This window comes from Eumetopias jubatus, unplaced genomic scaffold (genome assembly GCF_037043125.1).
Source record: "Eumetopias jubatus isolate StellerSeaLion01/CBP00866 unplaced genomic scaffold, mEumJub1_p1.0 scaffold_3, whole genome shotgun sequence".
Lineage (NCBI taxonomy): Eukaryota > Metazoa > Chordata > Mammalia > Carnivora > Otariidae > Eumetopias > Eumetopias jubatus.
In genome coordinates, this window is record NW_028274809.1 from 100,286,753 (window position 1) to 100,313,865 (window position 27,113).

At 39.1% G+C, this 27,113-nt stretch overlaps 1 protein-coding gene across 10 annotated transcripts in view; it reads left to right on the forward strand.

Moving 5' to 3' along the window:
* Window positions 1–6,989: 6,989 nt before the first annotated feature.
* INSIG2 (insulin induced gene 2) overlaps window positions 6,990–27,113 on the forward strand; it is a 58,313-nt gene continuing 38,189 nt past the window's right edge. For 4 of the 10 annotated variants that reach the window (XR_003608815.2, XM_028101233.2, XM_028101238.2 and 1 more), the window contains exons 1-5: window positions 6,990–7,050; window positions 13,070–13,449; window positions 20,124–20,248; window positions 23,411–23,577; window positions 23,762–23,861. Coding sequence is in view for 9 of the 10 variants with exons in the window: in XM_028101233.2 (XP_027957034.1) it covers window positions 13,206–13,449; window positions 20,124–20,248; window positions 23,411–23,577; window positions 23,762–23,861 (636 nt within the window). In the remaining variant the exon portion in view is untranslated. The other 6 variants (XM_028101239.2, XM_028101234.2, XM_028101235.2 and 3 more) reach the window with 6 other exon arrangements.

A 27,113-nucleotide genomic window follows, 5' to 3' on the forward strand; every position in this document is an offset into this window, starting at 1 on the left:
TTGTCTTAGAGTTGTGTTCTGCATTTGCTTGCTCATCCGTGGTGACCTTGTTCGGGCTTTGTTTAGTTTATTTGTTGCCTGATGATACATACCAAGCCTTACAGGGACCATTTGACTTTATATACCTTCAATTTATTGACTTTAGTTGCCACTACTTCCTAACAGTCCCCCAAAGCACCCTGACAGCGTTACACCAAGGTCACTACTAAAAGGTGACTGCCCTTCTTACTGACCTCTTCCTTCAGAGCTTTGGGGGTTCACCCTGCCCCTGTTCTCTGTCCTCCTCCCCTCTTTGGCAACATGTTGTTTATTTTCCTCTGTAGCCAGCATTGATCTTACTAATAATCACAGATCGAAGCAGTGCAACCGCGAGAATTCAGGTTAGTTTGCCTCCTTGTGACTAGATTGATTTATAAGCACCTCCATCACTTCATCTCCCACCCCCGACCCTCAATTTGTTTGCATGTGCTGTGGAGTTTGCCACCAAACAAAAAATTATAAAAGCAGGCTAAGGTCGGTAATTGCAGAAAACATTTAATGAGTTTATATCCAAGAAGATAAACATCCCTATTATAAAATCACCTCACATTTGTAACTATGACCGAACGGTTGGTAACTTCAGTGTATTTTCAGTCTAGAGTTATGAAAAGATAGATTGAATATTCTGGGCATATTTTCAAGGAAACGTACAAAAACTTTATCTACAAATATACCAAGAATTATCTATTATCATTTCAGAGTGTGTTAGGCTAATACAGTAGGAAAAAAATTCTTTTTACATGATCTAAAAGATTTCAAGCATGGTTCTTAGATCAAGATGAATTCTTGATCTAAGATCTAAAAAAAAAAAGCACTGAATTATGAACCTTAGTAGATCTGATTTCTATTTTGACCCAACTGCTAGTAAACCTTGGGTGAGACTTTCCTCTCTGTGAGCCTCCCCTGTGTATCGCACAGCACTGAGAAAGGCTGTAAGGTCTTACACTTAAAGTAAAATGCAAGTCTCCTTTCCCTGGTAAAGCAGGCTCCATTCCTGGGGCTAGTTACCCCCTGCACTTCCAGCTCCAGCAAGTAGATTTTGTGTCCATCCAGAGTCCACTGTGATTATTGCCAGTTATGTTGTTGTGATTGCATAATGTAATTCAAAATTTGGAAATTGATAAGGGCACATGAGTGGCTCAGTCAGTTGAGGATCCCACTCTTGGTTTCAGCTCAGGTCATGATCTCATGGGTCATGGGATCGAGCCCTGCATGGGGCTCACCAGTCAGCATGGAGTCTGCTTGAGATTCTCTCCCTCTGCCCTTCATCCTACTCATGCATGCTCTCTCTCTTTCTCAAATAAGTAATCTTTTAAAAAATTTGTAAATTGATTAAATGGAAATATTAAAAGGGCAGGTTTTGTTTCTAGGACAAATAAGTTAAAAGCTATGGGTACTTGGTTAAGGTGAGGTTACTAAAAAATGTGCACAGGTATGAGATGTGGGCTAGACATTTGTAAAAGACTGGAAAGTCTTTTACATGCAGAAGAAGCATTCAATCCACAGGTATTTTGGACTCCCGTCAGTCTAAGAACACTTTAAACAAAATTAAAGACATGAAGTTTTTTAACTTACTGAGGTGGAATGAATTTGGAATGCAAATTTGCCTGAGGGTCAGCTTGTGCCTACATTTCCACAGGTACTTAAATTTAAGTTTTTATTTCCTTATGCTCTGCTCATTTCCGTGTGTGGGTGGGGAGTGGCCTCACTTCCCATTACCTTTACGCCGAAGGTGCTATCCTTGGCTGTCCCACCTTTTAAACTCCCAAATTAGCAGCCCCAAGCTTTTACATTTGTCCTCTTGTCTGAAAAGTCTGTCAAAACAGAATTTCAGTTTTTTTCCAACCAGGAAAACATTTCAGGGCAAGTTTCTTTCTTGCTCTGCTTTCTTCTCTAGGGTCCTACTTTCCCTTATATTTTGGCCTGGTAATCTTTATCTTCTCAGCTCTTTGATGATACTTAAAATACATTCCAACAAACACTTTCGTTTTCAGTAGGAGGGCTTTTCTTTACCACCCAATCTACATTACATGGTACAGACTTTCTACTGGCCATCTGTTCATGACTCTTATTGAGAAGCCAAACTGTCTTGGAATTGGTGCATCCCTCTGGAAGAGGTTGGTGCCAGGTCTGAAAGTGGAGAATGCCATAACTCAAACTTTTTCCTAAAGTAAAACTAGAACCACTGGGTCGCTTTGCATTATACAATTCTTTCTCCAACATGCTAAAAGAGGTTATAAATTTTAAGGACAAATTGCTGGTAGGTAATAATTTGATTTCGCCTCTATTTCTTGATTTTTTTTTCCTTCCTTGTTAGTATTTTAAAGAAACTAAGTTTATGTAAGTCGTCTAATACAGGGCTTTCCAGTAAAATTTCATGCGATAATAGAAATGTTCTGTAATCTTCCCTGTTTATATGGGGTTATTGTAGCCACACTGGATACGTGTGACTACAGAACTAAATTTTTAATTTATTTCATTTTAATTAATTTAGGGGCACCTGGGTGGCTTAGTCGGCTAAGTGTCTGACTCTTGGTTTTGGCTCAGGTCATGACCTCAGGGTCGTGAGATCAACCTGTGTTGGGCTTCACACTCAGCACGGAGTCTGCTTAAGATTCTCTCGCCATTTCCTTCTGCCTCTCCCCTGCTCACACTCACACTCTCTCTCTCTAAAATAAATAAATAAAATCTTAATTTAAATAGCTGCACATGGCTAGTGCCTGCCATATTGGACAGTGTAGATTCTAAGACAAATTTCTTTATGATATTTCAAGATAAATACTGGTTATATGATGGGCTTCATAAAAACACTTTTGTGACCATGGTCCTCTCTCCAGAAGATATGTAGTTCATTAAATCAAAATAGCAGCAACTGCTATTTACATAAAACAAATAATACAACAAAATACTAATTAACTCCCAAAATATTTATTGAGCTTGTATTATGAAATAGGCACCACACTTGGCATTGAAAAGTGTGCCATATGCCTGATGACGCTTCTGCTTTCTATGTAGATGTCATTGATTGACAGATGACAGAGGATTTTATAAACAGCCTTCACTGTAAAATACAACTTCATTCCTTCAACTTTCCTTAAGTGTACTAGACCGAAATGTTTGACAATATGTAAACATAGTCAAATACTAGCCCTGTACGATGCCCTGAAGGAGGGAAAGAATCACATGTTCCATCGGACAACCATGTCCTGGCATGTTAAAGGATCTCCAAATTCCCATATTGAAAATGTGTTTCATTTTTTTCTAATCCAGTGCTTACCAAATACAAATGTAGAACCCCATCCCCCTCCCCTCACAAACTACCTGTTAATATTGATTCTATGGAATACATTTTGAGAATTGGAGATTTATGCTAAGGAATTTTACAAAGCATAAATAATCAAAAACACTGGATAATCTAGGATAGGTTTTTTGTTTTTTTGTTTTTCAAAGTGGCATTTGCAGATCTTTAGGGACCATGAATATATTCTTAGTATTCCATAATTCCTCTGAAGAATTTTGAAATGATGTGATTTTTATCTACATGATAAACTTCAAGTATTAATACAAGCCTGTTCTGGCTTATGTTGATGAACACATTCTAACAGAGTATTGTTACATGATTTCTCTTAAGATTGGCCTGTAATTGTTTTACACTGATTTGCAAAAAAAAAAAAAAGAGAGAGAGAGAGAGATGGATTTAAATGACCATTTGCCTCAAATAAAGGCCCAGTAATGGTAGGGTTTACTGTAAAAATAAAGCTTTACTAAAGAGAAGTGGTGAGAGAACTGAGCCATCACATGACATACAGTATTAAAAGCATGTTTTATCTTAAAATAATCTATTCTGGAGCAATGATTTAAATATTTACTGAAATTCTTCAAGTTCAAGAAAACACCTTTCACATTACAATTTGAAGCTTACTTATTTTATGCTTTTGTTCCTATTTATTTTGTAAGTGTTCTGGTTTATAGAGGTATATGGGCTTAAGCCTAAGAATTTTTTGTCTAGATTTATGTCTAGAATACTCTAATTTTTGTAGGTTTAAGTAATATTAGGATAAAATAATTGAAGTCAAAACTAGGGGTGCATAAAAATTATTTATGTGTGGAAACACTACTCTAGGATATTTCTATTACATTTCTGAATGCATCATATTGTGTTCTTAAATATTTAGCCAATATTTAAAATTGGTTTGCATTCCATGGCCATGCATCATCTGTTAAATTTGCTGTGAGGCTAGGGAAATTCTGGAAAGTATTAAAAACTCATCACGGATGATCATGAGTTGACTGTATTTAATATCACTGCAGATAAAAATAGATTTATTGAACTATTCAAATATGGCAATGTCAAATTTGGTGGGTTTTTTTCCTCCCTGATCTCTGTTGTCTTTTAAAAAAAATTCCATACATAGCATACACATCATACAAAGCTTGGTTTCAGCTACCACTTATAAGTCAGTGACTCCAGATTTTTATTTCCAGACTATTTGTTCATTTGAATCCCAGATGCACACTTCCAGTGCTCTACTAGATATTTCCATCTGAATGTTCAACAAGTATTTCAAGCTCATTGAACCCCATTCTTGTGTTCTTGATCTGGGTGTTACTTCCACTCAAACTCAAAACTCTGAAGTCATCTTCTACTTCTTTCCTTCCTTCATCCTCTCATCAATGTTCAGCAAGTCCTGCCAATTCTCTTTGTACTGCTGTCATTGTCTTAGTTCAGCCTACAATTGCAATAGCCACCTACCTAGATTTCCTGCCACCAGTTATCTTCCATGCCATTCTAACTCAAAATTGGAAGGATATATCACAGAATTTTCAGCTGACTTGCTTCTACCTTGTGTGAGCTGGCCCAGTTTCATTTACTGAGACTTCTGCCTTACAAGGCTTGAATTTATTTAAGGCACAGGCTCTGTCTCATTCATCTTTGTGTCCCAGTGTTTAACAAAATTCCTAGCATGCAAGTGGTGTGTGCTACATGTTGTTGAATGTAGACGGTGCTAATGGGCAGCTAAGAGCACAGGTTTTGGAATCAGATAGGTCTAGATTAAATTTCTGCCTCCTCTGCCACTTACTTAGTTGCTAAGTCACCCTGGGCAAATTGACTCTAAGATAGTGATTCTCAGCTCTGGTTGCAGATTGGGATTACACAAGGAATTTATTAAAATGGTTCAGGTCCTCTTCTCAGCCCAATTAAGTCAGAATATATGGAGGATGAGGCTCAAACACAAGAAATTTCAATAGATACATAGGTGATCCTAATATGCAGCCAGGATTGGGTATCACAGCTCTTGGTCTTAATTCCTCATCTACTACATAATATCTATTTTAAAAGAGTTTTTGAGCAGGTCAAATGAAATTAAATTTAGCAGTGTCTGACACATAGATTGAGTATGTGCTCAATCATGATATTAATACACAACCTCAATTTGTAACCTCTTCCTTCTCAATTGCTACCCCCCAGCGATTCTACCTTCTTTTCAGTTCCTGGAATATACCAACATTTTCCAGCTTTAAATAAATATTTAAACTAAAATAAATGTCTCTGTAGGCTAAAATTTTCCATAAGGATTTTCTTGAAGGCAATTTCTAAGTGTTTGAAAAAGATGGCTTAGGGGAGACATGAGCTGGATGAATAGAACTCATACTGTTTTACAGAGAGTCTTAATGTCAGGACATTTTTGAGATTGTTGTCTCTTTAGTATGTACTCTTCTCTTTTTCTTTTAAAATTCCTCATCCATCCATATAATCTGCCCAAATCTTATTTTACTGGGGGTATAAAAACCTATAGAAGAGAAATTTATGTCAAATTTATGGCAAAATATCACCTGGGTGGCTCAGTTGGTTAAGCATCTGCCTTTGGCTCAGGTCATGATCCCAGGATCCTGGGACCCAGACCTGCATCTCTGGAGGGCTCCCTGCTCAGTGGGGAAACTGCTTCTCCCTCTCCCTCTGCCCCTTTCCCCTGCTTGTGCTCCCTCCCTCAAATAAATAAAATCTTTTAAAAAAGAAAGAAATTTATGAGCTACAGGAAACATTAGAGAAAACAACAAAGATCATATAAATACTTGCCTAGATGCATTTTGTTGCAGATTTAATTTAGATTTTAATTTTGAGAAATAAGTGTACTTATATAAAGGTTAGAAACATAAAAATCCATCTTATTGTTAACCACTCAAAGGAAAGAAAAAAAAGAAGGTATTTCACTAACTGACACTTTTATGGAAAGCTCTTAAACAATTACGCGAGGCCCAAATTTCACCTAAAACTGTCCTCAAGACCACTGTAACCTGATCACATCCATATTACAGCACACCTCCTAACAAAGATAAGATTTTGTATTTTCTCTACTTTGCTATCGACCTCTAAAGCTCTTCCAAAGAGGTAGCTCAAAGTGTGCTACCTGGTCGAACTTGGGGAACGATTATCAATAAAAACCTTATGAAGTGCTGTGGGACGGAGATGAGAGAGATATCAATCATGCTTTTATGATTTAGCAGGGAAGGGGAAAAGGTAAAGAGTAAAGCCCGGCAAAAGCACAAGATACTGAGAGTCAGCGTCTCCGGTGGGAGATCCGGCGGCCTGCGCTCCAGAGCCCTCAGTTCCCCTTGGAGCAGAGGGACACGCTGAGGGTCACGCCTCCCAGAGAGTGTGCGTGTGTTAGTGCGCGATTCTCTTACACCGCCCACAGGGCCTGGATACTCATCACAACCCACAATTGCCTGGTCAGCAAACAACAGCTGATCTAGCCACCTCCCACCGTCTAAACAGTCCACGCCTACAAGCAGCGACCAATTTCAGGCAAGCCGGAAGCCCTTTTGCCCCGTCTCACCGGCCCAACAACAAGTTCGGGTACGAACCGGAAGTTCTTCTGCCCCGATCGTCGGAGCGCCTCCTCGTGGACTGCACAGGCGCAGTGGGGCTCCGGCGGAGTTGTGGGAGGGGAGGAGGAAGAGGCGGGGGGGGGGGGCGGCGGCCGGTCCCAGAAGATGGCGGAGGCGGGGGTGAGTTGGGGTCCCCCTGCGAAGCTCGGGAGATGTGGTGCTGAGGGAAGCGGCCTGAGGAGGGGGATGGCCTTCGGGAAGAGGAACTGCTTGTGTTTCTGCAGGCTGGGAACCCTGCTGGCAGGTGCGGGTAGCCAGGACCACAGATGGGGCCTGAAGGGCGAGGGGCCCCGCTTACCTAGTGAAGTGTCGGCGAGGTCCGGAAGGAGACAGCGGGGTCGGGCGGAGGTCATGGGAGAGGCCGAGGCTCCTCGGACAGTGCAAGAGTGTCCGAGCGGAAAGAAGACTGGAGGACGGCGGGAAGGGCGACCCTGGAGATTTGATGAAGCTGGAGGTCAGCGAGCTGTCAAGCATGGAGCTGTCAGGACTTGGGAGGCTGGTAGCCAGGGAGACTCAGGCTGGGGAGGATGATGGATTCAAAAAGGTAGCTTTTGTAGTAAGTTTAGAATCCGCAAGAAGGTATGTTGATATTGGTTTGAGGAGTGGGACTTTGGCATTTTGGATTGGAATTGGACACCTTTGGCGTAGGTGTGTGGGTCAATCCAAAGAGAACACTTGCCTGGACCTAGAAGTCAGTTGGTGATAAGTTACTGGGATTTTGGGGTTGCTCAGTGGGGATTGACCATCTGGAAAAGCAAAGAGGTGTGGATGATAGGGGACGGGGGGTGGGGGTGGGAGGAAGTGTGCTAAAACAAGTGATCATGACCCATGCCCTGTTAATGTTGGAAAAAAGTTATAAAAGTATGGTGTTAGCTCGATAGTCTAGGAAAATATACCATGAAGGGCTTCCTGTTTTGTAGGATTGATGAGGAGATGGTTTAAGAAGGAATGGATAGACTTGACTCCTGGGCCACGGGAACTGGCCCAGATCAGTATTGGCAATGGAGCTGAGGGTTGCAGGGGAAGGCACATTCCAGTGCTAGCTAGGTACAGGGAGAATGAAGGCAAACAGTGGCTAAATTGTGTTTTCCAGCTTTGGGGCTTGGCCCTGATTGCCACCACCGAGTGAAAATGAATGAAGGAATACCTGACTAATAGGCTCTCCAGGGAAAAAATATTAGCTGGGTACTGTTCCTGGTACTCTTCCTATTTTCCGCTTTCATTCTCTCTGGGCACATTATGTTGGCTAGTGTGATTTGTTGTAGTTGTCAGTACATATCTGATACAAAGTGGAAGAGGTTGATTCTTTTTAAACTGACAACTGTTGTTTTTACTAATGGTCTGCTGTAAAGGAAAGGGGAGAATGCAATTCAGTAATTTGTTATCAGAAAATTATTCCCAAATGATAGAGTAACCTTTTTAGTGACTGAAACTTGACATTTAAAAGTAGTAATGGGATGTGAATGCTGCTTGTTTAATGGTTTCCGTGTTTGGGTCTTAACATAGAAAAGAAAGATGAGTTGCATTGTCTTCAAGACAAAATGTTTGTCTTTCTAGAAGTTTTAGTGTGCATAGCCTATGATTCACATTTGTGTGCTTTTATTTAAGGAGAGTTAAATTTTTTCATTGATGTAAGTGTATTTTTCCTGATGTTTATGCTTATTCTGTTTTGAGAATGCCATTATAATTAAGAGAGCATCTGGTGAATGATGTGAGGTAGTAATTTAGTTTTATTATTTAGTAGCCGATTCTGACCTAAACACCTGAAGAGATAGGGTGATATGAGGAAAGAAATATACTTCTGTGGCTGTTAGTCATTGGAAGATGAATGATCTTGTTTGATTGAGAAGGTGTTGAAATTGATAAAATACAACCGTTTCTTAAGGTTACTAGAAAATTTTGTGTTTGTTTGTTTTCAAATGCCTATTGCCTGAAAGTTGTTTCAGTGGAAGACATAAACTTTGATTTTCATTCACAAATGAATTCATTCACAAAGTCCTGAATCATTTATCACTTATTTTTTTTAAAGGAATAATATCACTCATTAACAGACTGCCATATAGCTGGACTAATGTTTTTCCAGTTTTGATGATTTGTTATTGATCTGTCTAAACTATTTGAACTATTTTTCTTCTTGTTCAGTAATGTACTTTATAGAAATTGTAGGTCAGGGCTCAAGGAAGAATAAGAATTTCTTATATACTGTGGGAGATTTTTATTTGTCAATTTTTGGAAAAAAAAAAAACACCCACATGATTTTGGTGTTAACAGTAGTTGATCAGCATGACTTTAAAAGCTGCCACTTGTGTGGCGAGTGAATTATTTTTGTATGGTGCTTGTAGTTGGGGCAGTGTGGTGAAATGGGAAAGAACTCTAGAAGGAGCCACAGTGTTGGGGATGTAGGGGAGGATGCCAGTCTTGGTGCCACCTGGTAACAGTGTTATCATCTCAGGAAGTTACTTAACTTACTTTGTTCTGTAAAATGGGGATTAAAAACACTTGCCTCTGTACCAGGATTATCATTGAGATCTATTGAGGTATTGTTCTCTCTAAATAATATCTTTATACCAAAGACTTCTTCCCTAATCAGCAAATTATTTCTTGAGTAATCTAAATTTTTCAAATATAGATTTTTTTTAAATTTTGGAGAAGAATCAAATTTATCATTGATGTAAGAGTAATATTTAAAGATATAGGTACATTTTATTTTAAGAAAAAAAATATCAATACCTAATCAGAAAACCTGAACTTTACAATAAACAGATTAAGGGGATACTTAATCCCCCTATTTTATTTAAATAACCCCTTCCCCTGTTTTGTGACTGATATTATAAACAGCATGCTTTTTAAGGAACTGAACTGTTGCATAGTAGGGAGTGAGTGGTCTTGTGGAATTTCTTATCTCTTTAATGAATCTGTTCATTTCCAGGAGTTCACTTTACACATTTGTGCTAGCAAGATCTAGTAGTACACAGCCTTGATCTTGTCACCTCACTTGACCACTTTGGGTCTCGTTTGGTATGCCAGTAAAATGAGAAAACTGTTAGATCACTGGTTCTTAACTTCTTTTGGATCATGGGCTTTTTAAGTACTTGATATAAACTATGGAACTGTCCAGAAAAATGCATATATACACAACTGTTTTTGTTTTGTTTTGCATATGGGCTCACGGACTCCCTGGGATAGATGATGTCTCAGTTCCCTTCTATTTCTTAAATTTTAGGATACTGTGATTCTTAAAGCATCCTTTTATTTTTGTCTCCAGGAATTATATAATATTGTATTATTATGTAGTCGTAAAAAGTAGCTTGTTGGATTTTTAAAATATGATCTTTAAAAAGAGAGCTCTTTCAAATGTAGTCATAAAAATCAGCTTTTTGGATTTTTAAAATACGATCTTTAAAAAGAGAACTCATTCAAATAAACAATCGCCAACCAAATACTGTGTTACTTTTAAAGAAAACTTTTGGAGTGAAGTAGGAAACTATAAACAAGCATTGCCAGGAAAGGTTGAATAAACAGCTGTGGTAGAATAACATAAATAAACAGCTTCAAAAGTCTCTAGCTTGAGGAAATAGTCTGTGGCAATCAGTGGCCCTTAGTGGGAAGGCGTTGCCTCTCTGGGGGCATTTGGAAATATTGTAGGAACATTTTTGGTTGTCTCAAATGGGCGAGGGGGCATGCCCTTGGTATTTAGTGGGCACGAGCCAGGGACGTTAAGTGTTTTGCAATGCCTAGGGCAGTTCCTTCTACACAGCAAGGAATTGTCCTGCCCAAAATGCCAGTGCCCTCTGACAAACACTGGTGATTGTGAGCTGGGACCTGGCACAACTGAAAAATGCTTTTTAAGCTGAAGTTACTATGCTCTTTTAGAAACATAATTCAACACAAAACATCCTTTGCCATTAATTCCCGCTTGGAAGAATCACAGACATAAAATGAGGATTCACTAGAGGAATTGGGGCTACTTAAAATGTATATATACTTTGTCCTCGAGTAGCCATTTTAACAGCAGAAGTTGGGGCATGTTGCTGTGTCTACTGGAAGTCTGGGAAGTGAAGGGTCTTACATAGTATGGTGGTATACAGTATGTAAGTTGTCTATATGGTTTTTTTAAAAGATTTTATTTATTTATTTGATAGAGAGAGAGAGACAGTGAGAGAAGGAACACAAGCAGGGGGAGTGGGAGAGGGAGAAGCAGGCTTCCCGCCGAGCAGGGAGCCCGATGTGGGGCTCGATCCCATGACCCTGGGATCATGCCCTGAGCCGAAGGCAGACGCTTAACGACTGAGCCACCCAGGCACCCCCTGATTTTTTTTTTCTTTAAAACATCTTTTTACACCTTGATCTAGTAATTTTGAAGAAAATTTCAAGGCCTTGGTACATTTACTCTCATGGTCTTTGTGCTGTTATACGGTTGCCTACTTATTGAGAATATATTACAGTTGAGTTAGTTTTTCCATGTCTGCTGTCTTTTCAGTAACCAAATCCCCTTCCATAAATCCATGTGCCAAAAAAGAAGTCTGAGGAGTTGGACTGGAATGGGGCTCAGGTTTAGAGGGAAGAGGATGGGTTTTGGAATCAGACCTAAGGTAAAACTCAGTTCTGATACTGTGTGTCATGTGATGATAAGCAAGTTCCTAAATCTCTTTGACTTCGCATTTCATTTGTAAAATGAGGGTGATAATTCTTACCTTTGGATGATTTCGAAGATTAGGGCTAACTCTATGTCTGGCATGGAGTAGGCCCTCCATAAATGGGTGCTATATTAAGAGTCATGCTGATGGTGATGATGAAGAATCCTGTAGCAACTAAATACCTGGCATGCTAATTTGCTGGATAGCACAGCAGGGAGGAGTCTGCAAGATCAGATCAGAAGGAGATGGGTTCCAGGCGTTTTCAGTTGGTGTGTAGAGTGCATTTGTCCATGAATCAGCCATAAGACGTACTGTTTTCTGTAGTCCCTAAGCTATAGAGCTCAGTCATGCTATAGACTAAGTTAGGTTTATGAGGACTGGCTTGAGGACAGACGTCCCCCTGTGATCTGGGTCCAGAGCTTTGGATGTGACAGAGGTCAGTGAAACAAACAAACACAAAAACAGTCAGTTGTCTGTGTTTATCACATGGAACTGATCGGCTATGAAAGTTACTAGTACTCGCAAATGTTCTCATTTTCATACTGGTTATTTCTAAAGTCAGCACCCCTCTCCCCAACCCCCAGTTTACACATGGGTCTTGTGCTCACAGAAAGTGTCAGATATTCTTTGTCTTAACCAGATGAACACAAGAGGAAGACCACTTTCTGTGGCTTCCAGGAGCCACTTGGCTAAAACTCCTTACAATCTAGCCATGAGGTTACTCTTCATTTTCTTAGCTTCCTTTCTTCTGCTTCCTATTGCAGCTTTGTCACAGTAGCTCTGTGGTTGCAACAGAGGGCTGACTAGGTCCAGGCAGGGGTGGGACACAGCTGTGGCCCTACCAAGAGTTGGTCAGGTCTGCTTTCTGGGCTTGGTGTATGTGTAGGTAAGTGGGTGGCAGTCTGTGTTTTGTAAGATGCTTTTGTGCAGAAATTCAAATACATAACCATTAAACGTGAAAACATTTTGGTCCCCTATGGAGGGCATCCTCATGAGCAAGTCACATTTTATTGCGAGTAGTATAGAATTTTCAGTTAGAATATGTTGATTTCCTGTATAAATTCATTTATTTTTTTGTAAAGTATAAAGATTTTTACCTAAATCTCCAGGTCCATCTCTCCTAACTGATGGGGTTGGAGATTTAGGTAGAAAAAAACAGAAACCTGGATTTTAATCTTCCAGATTCTGGTGGAACTATCTCAGGTAACCTGCTCTGCTTTTCTTTGAAGCAGAGCAAGCTGTTTTTATTATTATTCTAACCTTTAGCCTCGCAGGTCACTTAGGCTGTCCTAGGAAATATTAAGTGTAACACTTTTTTATTATATCATGCCTATAAGAATGCTTTTTAAACCACTTCTTATTTAGTAAATAACTAATTTAAATAAATAGATAAGCTTGTCATTTCATTATTTGTACTTTGAAATTAATTAGTATTAAAATCAGAAAAATTGTATGATCATTTATTAGACAAACATTGATTTCTTTTTTCTTATCTCTTACAGGATTTCTGGTAGGTCCTTTTTTAGGATAAGATGCTGTAACTGTTGAAACGCCAGTCTGCGTTGATTCACAGACAGTTGGCTTTTCAGCTGGAAAGCCTTTTTTCCCCCCTTGCTGGTATACTGAACTTATGAAATCATGGCAGAAGGAGAGACAGAGTCACCTGGACCCAAAAAGCGTGGCCCCTACATTTCATCTGTCACTAGCAGGAGTGTGAACTTGATGATTCGTGGAGTGGTACTATTTTTTATTGGAGTATTTCTTGCATTAGTGTTAAATTTACTTCAGATTCAGAGAAATGTAACGCTCTTTCCACCTGACGTGATCGCAAGCATCTTTTCTTCAGCATGGTGGGTACCGCCGTGCTGTGGCACAGCCTCAGGTAGGTGTAGGTTGCTTCTGTAATGCTTAGAAAGGAAGGAGGGCACATGAGTGTGGATGTTGTCTGGGCAGTACTTGTTTTTCAGCTTTAATTTAAATGCAGGACAGTGGACCTGTTTTAAATGAACAGTTCCATGAGTTGAGGCAAATGCACACCATCATGTAACCAACCACCACAGTCCGGCTGTAGAACATTTTCCATGACCCACAGATTCTCTTGTGCTCTCTTGCTGTCCATTCCCCACACTCAGCCTCAGGCGTCCACTGATCTTTCTGTCCCTAGGTTATTTTTGCCCGTTCCCCCATGTAATATAAATGGAATCACAGGGTAGGTACTCTTGTGTCTGATTTCTGTCTGACCTATGAACTTTAAAATTTTAATCTTAAAAGAATCTTGCTTCCCTTTGGGATGAGGCTTTTAACTTCTTTCTTTCATCTTTTCTTCAGCTCACCTCATATTAAGTCTTACTCTTAGTTATTTTGATGATCATCGTCACTGTGGTTTTAAGGGTTAGATGTGTGTGTGTTGTGGCCTTGTTTTTGAAGTAGATGAAAACTTGAAAGATGGAGTAGCGTTATTCAAGTTCAAAGCTTCATGTTATTTTTTTATTTTTTAAAGATTTTATTTATTTGAGAGAGGGAGAGAGTGAGCACAAGCAGGGGTGAGGCAGAGGGAGAGAGAAAGGGAGAAGCAGACTCTGTGCCAAACAGGGTGCCCAACACAGGGCTTGATCCCAGGACTCTGACTCTGGGATCATGACCTGAGCTAAAGGCAGACGCTTAACCGACTGAGCCACCTGGGTGCCCCAAGCTTCATGTTATTTTTTTAGAGTTTTGTACATGCTTTTTTTTTCTTGGTATCTTATTTTCAAATGTATTTTAAGGATAAAGAATACTTAAAGAGATTAATAAGTAGATTCTCTTTGCTTAAAGTCATCATCCTATTTCAGTAGTTATTTTAGATCTTTTTTGGTGGACAGTGTGTCACAGATAAAGTGGAGCATTTCAGAAAGCATACTTAATGGGGAGCTTCCATAATGGATAGTCTTTAGCTTTTTCTAATGATTGAGACCACTAGATTAATAACATTTTATAAAAGGAAGTAATAGGAGGAAGCCATCATTGTGTGGTAGAAGAAAAATCTGATCGAGAAAGAAATTGCTTTTTAGAATGTCCATTTGGTGTCTCATACTTAAAATACACCAATACCTTGCAGTATAATGTATATCCTTCTTGACTTCCATCCTCGAGCTGGAGGTTGAAGGGGGAGGAATTAGATGTGAGATGTTTTAGAATGACCTCGTGGAACCTACTGGACAGTTGCGTGGATGGAAAGGCATGTTGTGTTAAGGTTTCAGTGTGGTTTATGTGTCGATGTCTCTATTACAATATTCACATTAAAAGTTTATAAAGGCAGTGATTCGTAGTTTCCCCAGGGTTATTACATTTTCTGAGAGACTAGGCAAACTCGTCCAAATAGAGGAGAAAGCATAAATTATATTTTATCATTCTCTGTTGTGTCTACTAGTCCTCATGTATTTTCTTTCATCTAAACTCAAAAGAGAAAAATTAAGTTAGACTAGGCAAGCTCGTCCAAATAGAGGAGAAAGCATAAATTACATTTTATCATTCTCTGTTGTGTCTACTAGTCCTCATGTATTTTCTTTCATCTAAACTCAAAAGAGAAAAATTAAGTTTTCCCATCGTCTTTTTCTAGTTTGTTTATTTTCTTGTATGGTATAGCTGCTGTCTGGCTACCAGTTGAAGCTTTTTGGGATTTGGAAGAACATGTCTTTTCAGTAGACAAAAGGAAGGTCAGGGGAGGGAAACTGTTCCTTACTGACTGCCTCCTAATGTGCTAGGCCCATCCCTTAACCCCAGGGATCTGTAGGGCAACTTTGGGAGTGAGATTTTGGCATTGTGCCTACTTTGGAGAAATGAGGAACCTGAGATGAAGAGAGGATGTCATTGAGCCCAGGGGCTCAGAGCTGGTGAATGGTGCAGCTGGGTCCAGCATCACAGGCCGGAGAAGGGGAAAGAGGAAGCTCCTCACACTTCCCCTTGATTCACGGGGCCTCTTTTGAAGCTTGCAGAGGAAATGCCAGGCTTGGATGGAACATACCGTTGTGTGTGGGACATTTGTGGCTGGGGCAGGAGAACTTGACTGACGTTTCACTGTACCTCCATTAAGGAGAGGACCAGGGGCTGCGTCTGTCCCTGTGGCATGGGCACTTTTGCCACAAACTCATATTTAGGAAGGAAAATTCCATATGTTAATACCACATTTCAGTTACTTTGTCTCTGCTTTCCTTCCTTTTCCCAGCCACTAGGTGTGTTACACTTAAAACCTAACTTCATACTTCTCCATTTGGGGGATTTACGTTTACATTTCTTGCTTAAGTGTTTCTCCTGAAAGCAGTGCATTCCGCGAGGTAGGTACATGGGCACACGGAAGTAGAGAGGCATTTGGAAACCTAGATTCCAGTTGATTCTGCTACTGATTTTGTTGGGTGAGTCATGGCATTTAGTAGATGAGAGTGAAGATACCAGGTTTGTGAAAGTTGCCAAAATGGATTCTTGCACCTCTTGCCCCCAATTTTAGGGAAAATATCAAGGAAATAAGAAGTTAATGATATAAGAAACATAGCGTGTACATGTTTACATGTGTTTGAAGTATGTGTATGTTTTTGTGTACATGTGCTGGTGTGCATTTTCAAAACACTCTAGGTTCTTACCATCTTAAGTCAGAAAAATTGATAATTGTCCTTTGCTTTTCCTATCCAACTAATATTCATAGACAGAGCAGCTACCTTCTGGAGATTCTCCAGAATCACTACTTTCTGCATGCAAACAGAAGGGTCCCTGGCTATTTGCTCTCTTCCCCTATAGCACCTAGTGCTGGAAAATTTGTTAGCAGTGCTTCTAGAGGGACAACCAGTAGAGAACTCTGGTACATTTCCTTTGATCTCATTTTTCTTTTCTTAGTTCTCTATTTTTAATTTAATAATGGCTGGTGTTTCAAGGTGATTAACTTCTCAATGTGTGCAGTGCATTAGAATCAGAGTTAGAAACCTTTTGAACCTTGCGGAGGGCTGCAAAGGAATCTTTGTGAGGAATGAATAGAGGAAAAAGATAACTATCATTGTGTGGGTAAAAATAACTAGGGAAATTGACTTGAAAATCGCAAGTAACCAAATTATATTCATACCTATGAAACTAATATCTAACATTAAAAGAAAAAACAAATCTTTCCAGTTTAGCCAGGCAGTCATTTACGCAGTTCCCAGAGAGCCCTGCAAGACTTCTGCTGCCACCTCCCAAGTTTCCAAGTTTCCATGTTGCCTCTGTCTCTTGGTCCAGGCCCTCTACCGCTCTGATGGGAATTTTCAGGTTTTTCTTTTTCTGCTTCTAATTTTGTCTTCTGACCAGCCACCAGTCCCCATCATGTGTTGTTATACACTCAGCACTGTAAGAGTGAGTACCTCTCTATCTGCTACAAATGCAATGGCATTATTTCCTGATTCCCCAGTGCCTGCAGGGTAGTCTCTGTGATATGACCCTTGCCAACTTTTGTCTTTTTCAGAGTCTTTCTGAAGCTCCCTTTTTGCCTAAAGCTTACAGTTTCCAGGTGATGGTGGATATTTTGCACTGTCCATGCTTTTCCTCAGATTTTTCCCTTGGATTAGAAAGCCATTTCCACACCACTGACCTGCTGAACTTGGCTCCTACCTCAGGGGCCACTTTTTCTGTGACGTTTTCCCGACACTCCCAACACCCTGCCTCCCCTCAGCGCATGCCAGGAAAAGACTGGGCCCTGACTAGGCCCTGTCAGTGCCACCCGTAACATATCACTGTATTGCATCGTTTCTGTGCTCACTTTGGGGCTGGGATCACGTCTTATTCTTTTTTCTTTTTAAATCCCCAGCACATATCAAGAACCAGACACATTATGGGAGCTTAAGTGTTTATTGAATGAAACATTGCATTTCCTGTCGTAGTTTTCCATGAAAGTCTATCTCATTCAATGGCTTTGTTTTTTTCAGCCCCTGCTCCTTGCAAAACATTTGATTTAACTGTTCCTCTTAGTGCATCACTGAATTAAACACACTACCCTGAAAAAGTGATGACTTAATACTGATGTTTTACAAACTTCTGGTTTTGGCTTGGTATGCTGGAACTGATCACTGGGAAGTAACAAATCTATCCCAAGAAATGTTATTTTGCATCAGAGAGCCCTCCGATTAAGCAGGACGATGTTTGCATATAATGTTACACAGGCATGATTTTAACAATCTCTTGTTAAAATAAAAAAGTTGGGAGAAAGAGAAAAGAAACCCAAACATACTTCTGCTGAGCTGTCAAACGGTGGAGCCTCACTGTGCCATAGATACCGCTATCAGACTCTGCCATGCCTTTATTTAAAGGGAAGGAAGAAGACGTTTAATAGGAAGTGACAAGCTTCCTCGAATTCTCCTTCTCAGTGAGCAACCGAGAACCATGCATACTCAATGGATTTGATTTTTATTGGCAAATCCCAAGGTTGGCAGCGTGGCAGTTTAAATTCCTTTTTGTGTTTTTGCTTTCTCTCCTCAGTTGTCTCTCACTTTTGAGTCTGACATCACATGCATACAAATCTAGTCAATTTTACTTATTTATATCTTTGCACACACGTCAGTATTCTCTGTGTGATAATTCTTTACCTATGGCATCAGCTGCTGAGGAAAATTGACTTGGAATGCCTGATCTTAGCTGATTTTACTCAGCAACAGGCAAAGGGCGGAGAGAGGGGGAGAGCGAGAGTGAGGAATGACATGAGCTGTTAGTTTCATGACCCCTTGAGAAAAAAAAAAAAGAGAGAATATTCATTTAGATGTATTTCAACTGTTAGGCATGCTTATTGCCATTTTAATTTTGTAGGAATTTGGAAATGCTGTCAGTTAATCTCCCAGGATTTTAGAGCTGAGCCTTTTAAATAGGAATGTGATATGAAAGTTTTAAATTTACTAACAGTTGTTGGAGGTCCGCATTGCTGAAATTTGTTGTTAATCTCTTGATGGTCTGTGAACCATCTATACTCAGCAAAAGCCTAACTCAGAAGAGTACTTTCAGATTTGTGGATTAGAGCACACATGCATCATTGCAGCCGCTCACCTCCAGATGGAGGGGTGACTGTGCGGCCTCTTTTTAATACTGCTCCATTGGCATGCTAGCCTGTGATTTTTGATATTAATTGATTTCTGTTTTTCCTTAAAGATTGAATACATCATTTGTAAGATAGAGCTAGCCAATACCAGGCCAGGCAGGGGATTCCTGATACTCAGGCACTCAGATTTTGGTACAGTAATTTCAAGATACATCATAGGTAGAACTGGACATTTTAAACGTTGCTTTTTTTTTTTTTTTTAAGATTTTATTTATCTGACAGAAACAGTGAGAGAGGGAACACAAGCAGGGGGAGTGGGAGAGGGAGAAGCAGGCCTCCCATGGAGCAGGGAGCCCAATGCAGGGCTCGATCCCAGGACCCCGGGATCACAACCCGAGCAGAAGGCAGACGCTTAACGTCTGAGCCACCCAGGTGCCCCTTTCAACTGATGTGACTGTTGTGTCTTTATTACTTAATGGCAACATGACCATTCTGTTTATAGGAAGATTAGCAAGTCAAAGCTGCCTAGCTATTTCCTGTTAAATTTAATCTGTAGAAGTACATTTTCCTTAGAACTTGTTGAAGAATATTTTGGTTCGTTAAGGTCTTTTTTTAGTGACTAACTTAGCATTTAAAATCTTCTCCCATTAAATGAATAAAATGTTGAAGTTTGACATGTATTTTAATTAAAAATTGGGTGTGAATATTTGGAGTCTCAATCACAGGTAGACATTTTGCCTGCAGTTATTCATAATTATATGGTTAACATTCAAGATGTTCTTTCCAAAACTAAGAAATGTACCAAAATGACTTCTGATTTTTAAGAGTGAATTTGAATTTTAACCGAAAACGTATAGTTCTTATAGATTGTTTCCTAAGTTTTTCCATGTGCAGAATGAGGCTTACGTGTAGATTTCTATTGCAAGTTTCCCTGTTTTGACAATATGATCTAGAGACTCATTAGAAGGCCAGCGGGGAGGGGAACGTCAGGACACAGCTCTGGGCGCGGGAGACAAGCTAGAGGCACTAGAATAATCTGTAGAACAGGCCGGCTATAGCCATCCGAACACACACTGTGTGTGGGATGACCTTATTGTTCACATTTACACTTGCAGCTTCTCTTTAGACAGTTTGGGGCATTTTATAGCACTCTTCATGCTTATGTGGTTCAGAGAGAACATTGTCTAACTGCCAGCTGGTTTGATGTTTTCAAATCTCAGAGATAGTAGTCGTAGTAGCGTGAGCCATCTAGTCCAAACTGCTAAATTGTGACTCATACCCTGAAATAGCGCTCTGCCAATTATAATTTGGAATACTGTTGTAATCATTTGCAGTGCTTTCTGCAGTGGTGTTACCTCTTTTTTTTTCCTTTGGGGAGGTAAGTTTAAAAATATGGGTGATTGATGTTAAGTATTGGAGAGCTTTTGAAACAGTGTTTCAAATGCTTGTGGGGGTTGTAGTGACTCTTTTAGCTTAAGTTTTGCTGGTATAGCATTGGAGATGACTTAATTTTTTTCTCCTTTTTTCCACAGCTGTGATTGGGTTATTATACCCCTGCATTGACAGGCATCTAGGAGAACCACATAAATTTAAAAGAGAGTGGTCCAGTGTGATGCGGTGCGTAGCCGTCTTTGTTGGTATAAATCATGCCAGTGCTGTATCCTTTCTGCTGTAACGAAATACATAATCACAGAGCAGCCCAGACAAACCAAAGGTTAAATAGTCCGTTGCAACTTCACTGTTGTCAAAATGTGGTATGTCCCCTTAGCGTAAAAAGAATGTGTGCCATATTGTTGAAACATCACAGTAGCAGCCGTGCAGTTACTGGGTGGGGTATAGCCTTCCATTTAAATCCCCGAGTTTCAGGATCATTGAGAAACTTTGCTCGTTTAAACATTTTGCATGTTTTTCTTAAATTAGGTTACATAATTCCATACAGTTTTGGTAATTCCAAGATTGAAACAGATACATTTTCAAAGGATTTCTTTCCTCTGTCTTCATTTAAGACTTGCCAGTGAGGACATGTGGTGGCTTCAGGTGCTGGCTGTTTTTTGGTTTGTTTTTAATTTAAGGAACCTATAATTTTTTTCCAAAAAAGGACTCATCTATTGGTTTTAATTGACGCCAGCAAATCTCATGAATGTTCTTAAAGGTGGCATAAGTGGAAGTACTCAGCTTAGACATGGGCCAAAAAGAACATTTGTCCCTAAGGTACATATTTTTAAAGTTTGATCATTTATGGATTCTGACATTTTATTTCGTGAGTAATGAGTGTTCTTAGAGTATCCCGGCTAGAAGGGTAAAGTAGCCTCTATTTCCCTTCTCCCTGATACCATAGAAAAAAATGTCCACCCCAGAACAAAAGTTTTTGCCCTCATAAGATTTTCATCCTGTCATCCTCCCTGCTGCTTCTCCTCTTCTTCCCCACCCCTGACTTTCCTTTGGAGAAGAGAGCCTGTGACTGGCTAGTTCAGTCGTCCCTTTTCTAGAAGATGTGGCTTAGAGAGTGGAGGGGTCAGGAGCTTTGGTGCTGGGAAGAGCATGCAGTGCAGGTCAGGCTGCCCGGGGTTCCCTCTTGTGCCTCTGCAGTGGGCTCACGGCTGGTGGTTAGCGGGAGAGAGGGTGGGTCACGTGGCAGGTGGATTCCTATGTCTGTTATGGGAAGCATTGAGGTGTTCTGGAGAAGCCTGGGAGAGGAACAAAGGCAAGTGGCAAGGTCCTCCATTCTGCAAACACATTTGCCTTTCTGTTCCTAATTGTGCTAGCCCTTGGGGATCTGTGAATTTGGAAGCCCCTCAGTGGCGTTACTAGTCTGTTTTTCCATTCCTTTTCTATTAAAGAATTTCCCAACATGTTTAGCTTGGAGGAATCTTTGAGATTTAGGATTTTATAACAAACAAATCTAGTGGTTGGGAGGGCTTCAAAAGATAGACTCATAGAATATTGTATCTAGAGGAAAACTTAGAAATCACCCAGTTCCACATTTTTTTTTATTAAAGATAATAAGACAAATGAAAGCTAGAGGGATTAGGTACTTTGCCAAGTCACTCATACTGCAAGGCTGGGACATTGCTGAGACCAGACCCCAGAGATCCTGGCTCGAATCTAGGAAGGGTTCCTTCTCCCATTCAGGAGCCCCCTAAGCATGCTAAATTTCCCTCCCAACTGGTGGATTAGACTGTTCCACCCCAGATGTTTCAGGTGTTTTTAAGTAGAGAAGTTTAGATAGCCTTTTCTAGAATTTAAAAACCTTTATATATCTAATTTAAATTTTTTGCCTCCGTCATTCTTTTCCTTCTCTGTCAATGAGATACCTGAATATAGCGATTTTTAACTGTTCTGTCTGCCATTGAAGCAAAGTCCAAAATGTCTGCAAAATTTATAACATAGACTTAATAATATTAGGTCCCTTAGACTAGAGAAAATCCCATGGTACTATTTTTCAGGTAGAAGTATTTTACCTGTTTACCCTAGAAACCTTATTTTCCTTTGACCCTTAATGAAGTTAATTTAGTTATCAAAGATGGAACTCAGTGAATATCAAATTCTACTGTTTATAAGAATGTTTATTGCGTAGAAAAATCAGAGCATATAACCTTTCCTTTGGAGTGTTAGGTATAATGCCTGCTAAAGAATAAGAAAAGCTTTTGCAGAAAGCATACCATAAACTCTAGGGTTTTTGGGGGTAAATCAAGCCTAATCAAGAAATGACCTTGAGGGAATGGCCAGCAACCGTCCTCTGATGCTGAGAAGTAAGCGAAGAGGGAGTTGGAGATACCAGCTAGTGTGGTAAGGGCGGAAGTGGGTGGTAAATGACAGGATGTTAAAGGAAGTGGGGAAATAGTTTTATATGCATTTTTTGAACTTCTCCTCTCTTCTCTGTAGTTGCAGCATGGCCAGTTAGTTGGCGAGCTATCTAGTTTCCCCTGGGGAGCTGGATATAGAGCCAAGATGTGGCCTTTGGGACATAGATAATGCCCTTTTAATGATATTTGAAATTAATTCCTTTAGTGTAATCCTCTAGCAAAGAAATGAGAAAATTGAATTTGTAAAGCTTCGTTTTGTCCAGAGATTTTGGAGTAGAAAAGGGCCACACATTTGTGAATAGATGCTTAAGTAAGTGACGGAAATAAAATATCATTTGAGCAAACTGTCCTATACCGGAAAGTCTCAGGCACCAAAATAGCTTGGCAGGTTGCAAGATAATGTTCACTTCAAGGCTTTATCCTCAACAAATTAAAACTAGAACAGTTGACATAATAGAAAGGGATACTGTGTCCTTGGTCCTCTTGTTTCTGAACTGCATTATTATAAAATGTGTCTGTCAGTAAATCATATAGAGAATGTGGTACCCTGTTAAATAGCTGTCAACTCTTCTATTTTCAAGTTCTTGTATGATTCGCAAGTAATTCTGAACCTGTTTGAGAAGTAATATTGGTTTCTTTTTTAGCAAAAGTGTGTTCCTTTAGCAGTACTTGTGTTCCAAGACTTCTGGTTACATTTTTAGCAAAGCATTTCTCAAATAATGGGTCTGATCTTATAATTGTGAATGTAGAAAGAGGGCTTTTTTGGGGGGCTGGGGGGAACTACAAGTAGGTGGGATCTATTAACGAAATATCATGCCCTCTGTGTATTTTTAGTAAATATCAGAGACAGTTTTAATCTCACCCAGTGACCTGCATTGTATGAAAGGACTGAACTCACCCTAGAATAAGCAATCAAGTCCCGTCTCAATAGTAACATCTCTTATTTTAGAAAAATGAACAGGTGGTATTATTTGGTTACAAGTTTTAAGATGACTCTTTAACACTGATCTCAGAAAGTGGATTTTGATAACAACATACAGTTGTCTCTCACACTGGCTGCACTCTCCATTGGACTCTGGTGGACCTTTGATAGATCTAGAAGTGGTTTTGGCCTTGGAGTAGGAATTGCTTTCTTGGCAACCTTGGTCACTCAACTGCTAGTCTATAATGGTGTTTATCAGTAAGTATTCTTTTCAGTGCTTGTTTGCTAAAAGAAATAAATGACAACTGATTTCAGAATTGAGATTTAAAAATTGGGTTAGCCACTTTAATGTACAGAGTAACTTATTTCCATTGTAATTTTCTTAATGATTATCGGTGTATACTTCCTCTGTGGGTTGTTAAAAACATTTCTGTTATTCTAGATATACATCTCCAGATTTTCTCTATGTTCGTTCTTGGTTACCGTGTATATTTTTTGCTGGAGGCATAACAATGGGAAACATTGGTCGACAACTGGCAATGGTAAGCTGATGCTTATTTCATCTGTTATTGAGATGTAAGACAAGTTTTCTCCAAGCCAAGCATACTAAAAGTCAAAGGAACCATTGGGTAGAAAAGCTAAAATGTGTTACGGATATGGTGATAGGACTTACCCTCTAATTTTTTTAACTAATCTGTAAATAAGGACGCTGTTGGTTACCCCTGTCATGGATGGCAGGACCAGGAACAGCATCCAAAGGCCACAGCAGTTTCACGAATAAGCGCTGTCACTTACATCATTGTAGCCTGCTAGGAGAATTGAGTGGCTGTCTTTTTGATAATGTGGCCACCCAATTATCTTAAACCCATTAGTTTCCTTTATCTTGAATTGTGGTTGCACATCTGTAACTGTACTTCTAAAATACTGTTTTTGACCAGAAGGTTTTGCTAACGTAATAGACTTTTCCCCTTGAAATTGTAAAGTGATTTGAGAAAATATTACCTGAATTCACCATATCAGTCCTGTCCTTAAGTTCATGACCTTTCCTTTGCTGATTTGCCTTACCGAGTACTCAGAGAAACCTATTTTGCCTCCCTTTGTGTTGTAGGATTGATCTGAATCATACTGTTATTATTTGCTTGTAGTGCAGAAACCTTGTCTTTTGCCTGCGTTTCCATGTCTCTTTCACTTCTCGACTGTGAACTTTTTCCCCTATCACATTCGTCATTTGCTTCTAATCCTTGCATAACTCTCAGATTCTTTGACAAATAAAGTGGGCATATGTTAATAAAGTATCAAGTTCTAGTCTGTGTGGAAATTGCTATTCAAAATAAACCTTAATCTGTTAACCTTTTAACCTTTTAATTTTTACAGTATGAATGTAAAGTTATCGCAGAAAAATCTCATCAGGAATGAAGAAGGCAAAAATATATCTTTTGTACAGAAAAACAAGATGAAAAGGGCATGTAAATGATAGCTATATCAACAAAGCTTCAGACTGTAAAATTGCCAGGGTGCAGTTTTCCCCTTGATTGGGGTGTGTGTGTGTGTGTGTGTGTGTGTGTGTGTGTGTGTGTGTGTGTGTGTGTGTGTGTGTAGATATATATGTGTATACACACACACACAGACACACTTACACACATATACATGCACATATGCATATATTACTGCAATCTGTGATTGCTTCCTCTGTAAAATCAGTTACAAACCTTGATGTATTTGACTTAAATAACTATAAAATATATATGCACTACATGAAACAACATGTTCATTAATAGATGAAATTTTTTAATTAATTTTTTTAAACATACCATATATTGTATCACAATGTTGATGTGCCAAAATACTGTTATTGTCATGCAGAGTATAAGAATGCTTGAACAGTTTATAAGCTTAGTGAAATAAGAGGAAAGCCAAAAAAGAGAAAGAAAAAGAAAAATGGAAAGTTGGTAGATTCTCTTTTGCTTACTGTTGTGCCTTTTCATTTTCTAATCACAGCAGTATGAGTTATGGGTGCCCTGACATGTGGTTAGTTTCTATTTTAGTGTTGTCTCAGAGAGCTTGGGGTATTTAAATTGATAATGAAAATGAACTTCCATAGAACATTTTCAAACCTGCATTACTAGAGAGAGTCCAAAAAGGAATTCTACTGGAGGTAAAAGTGATGAGCAGGAGAGGGTTATCAGCGTTAAATTGTTTTTAGTCTAAGTCTACAAGACTATATATAATTAAAAGAAGGCATCGTTGGGAAATTTACCTAGAATAAATATGTTATAGAGATACCAAAATGACCTTTAGCAGTGCCACAAGTGTTAAATGATATTGTCATTTGCAGTGCAGTAACCCATTGCTTTTGCACATGGAACACCCAAGAAACCCCAAACAGATCGACATGAAGTTTCTAATTCTCTTGGGTTCTGTAATCTGTTGGGTTCTACCAAGCAAACCACATTAGCTGGGCTGGGTCACGTGACTGACTGTCAGTGGAATGCCATCTGGGAAATGGATGAGCACATCTCTTTTTACGTATTCATATGTCCATTAGTGAACAGTTCGAGCCTTTTCCAGAATGCGCTGATATGGCATATACTGTGCATGTTAAAGATCTCGATAGCAGTTTTGTGCATATCTTTCCAACAATGGGAAACATTTAAGTGTGGTTTAAACATTTTTAGTTAACTTTTTTCTCAATTTTTATTTTTGAAATTGATGACAATTGTCTGATACACAAGGGTGGAACTTTCTGCTTACTTTGGGTTTGTGTGTCTTTGTGTGTGTATGTGTGTGTGTTGGACTGAGTGAGAATGTACATGTAGAAATGTATGTGCATGTACCCATGCTCTCGTAATATGTCAACTAGATATTTTTAAAACCGTTGCTGTCAGACTGAGATTTCCTATGCCAAACTTTAATCTGCTTTTACATTTTAAGGCTGAAAGTGTGAAGATCCTAAAAGGATTTCATATTGAATATATGTACACAATCTTAACTATAGTGGTGGTAAACATACTACTATAATTTATTATTCTATCTTCCAGATAATGTTATCCATTTAGAACAAATAAGGTATATTTTTAGAATCAACTTTGTAAGCACTATAAATCTTTAATAAGTTATAAGGTCTATGATGTGTTTACTTTGAAAATTGCTGTTAAAAGCAAGATGTATTAAATATATAACTATCATCTTGGTTAAGAGTCTTTTTTTCTTCCTCGTGCTAAATTTTAGAATCTAATACTGAGGATTAATTTAATAAAATCAACATGTATGGTTGAATTTACTAAGAAATAATAAAAGGAAACCAAGTCTGATGTTCCAGGAATTGAATGATTATCACTTGGGAATTCTCAAGCTATTTTCAGATCATCTAGAAAACAAGAAAAGATATTAATGGCAAAAAGTAAAATTGTTTTGCTATTTTGATAAGCATGTAAATATATTACATCCATTTTATTGCAACGAAAGAAAGCGGTAGACATCTTTTAATATTGCCACATTGACAGCGCTTCCTTTTATTAAAGTTCTGGAAAGTGAATGCTTGAAAACTGAAACTATAAATTCTACGAAAGCACAGGAAAACAATTAAAATTAGCTAGCCAGAATCCTGCTAGTACTTTTGTTATAAAATTTATTTGTTTGCACTGAGCTATTTTACTTTAATCAAGGACACTGGAACCTCTTAGTGGTGCATACATTCAGATGTCTTGTATTTTCTAGGTGGAATCCAGACTTGGTCATTATTAAATAGCTCTCTAATTATCTTGGCTCACTTGCCTGCCCAGTAAAATACAGTT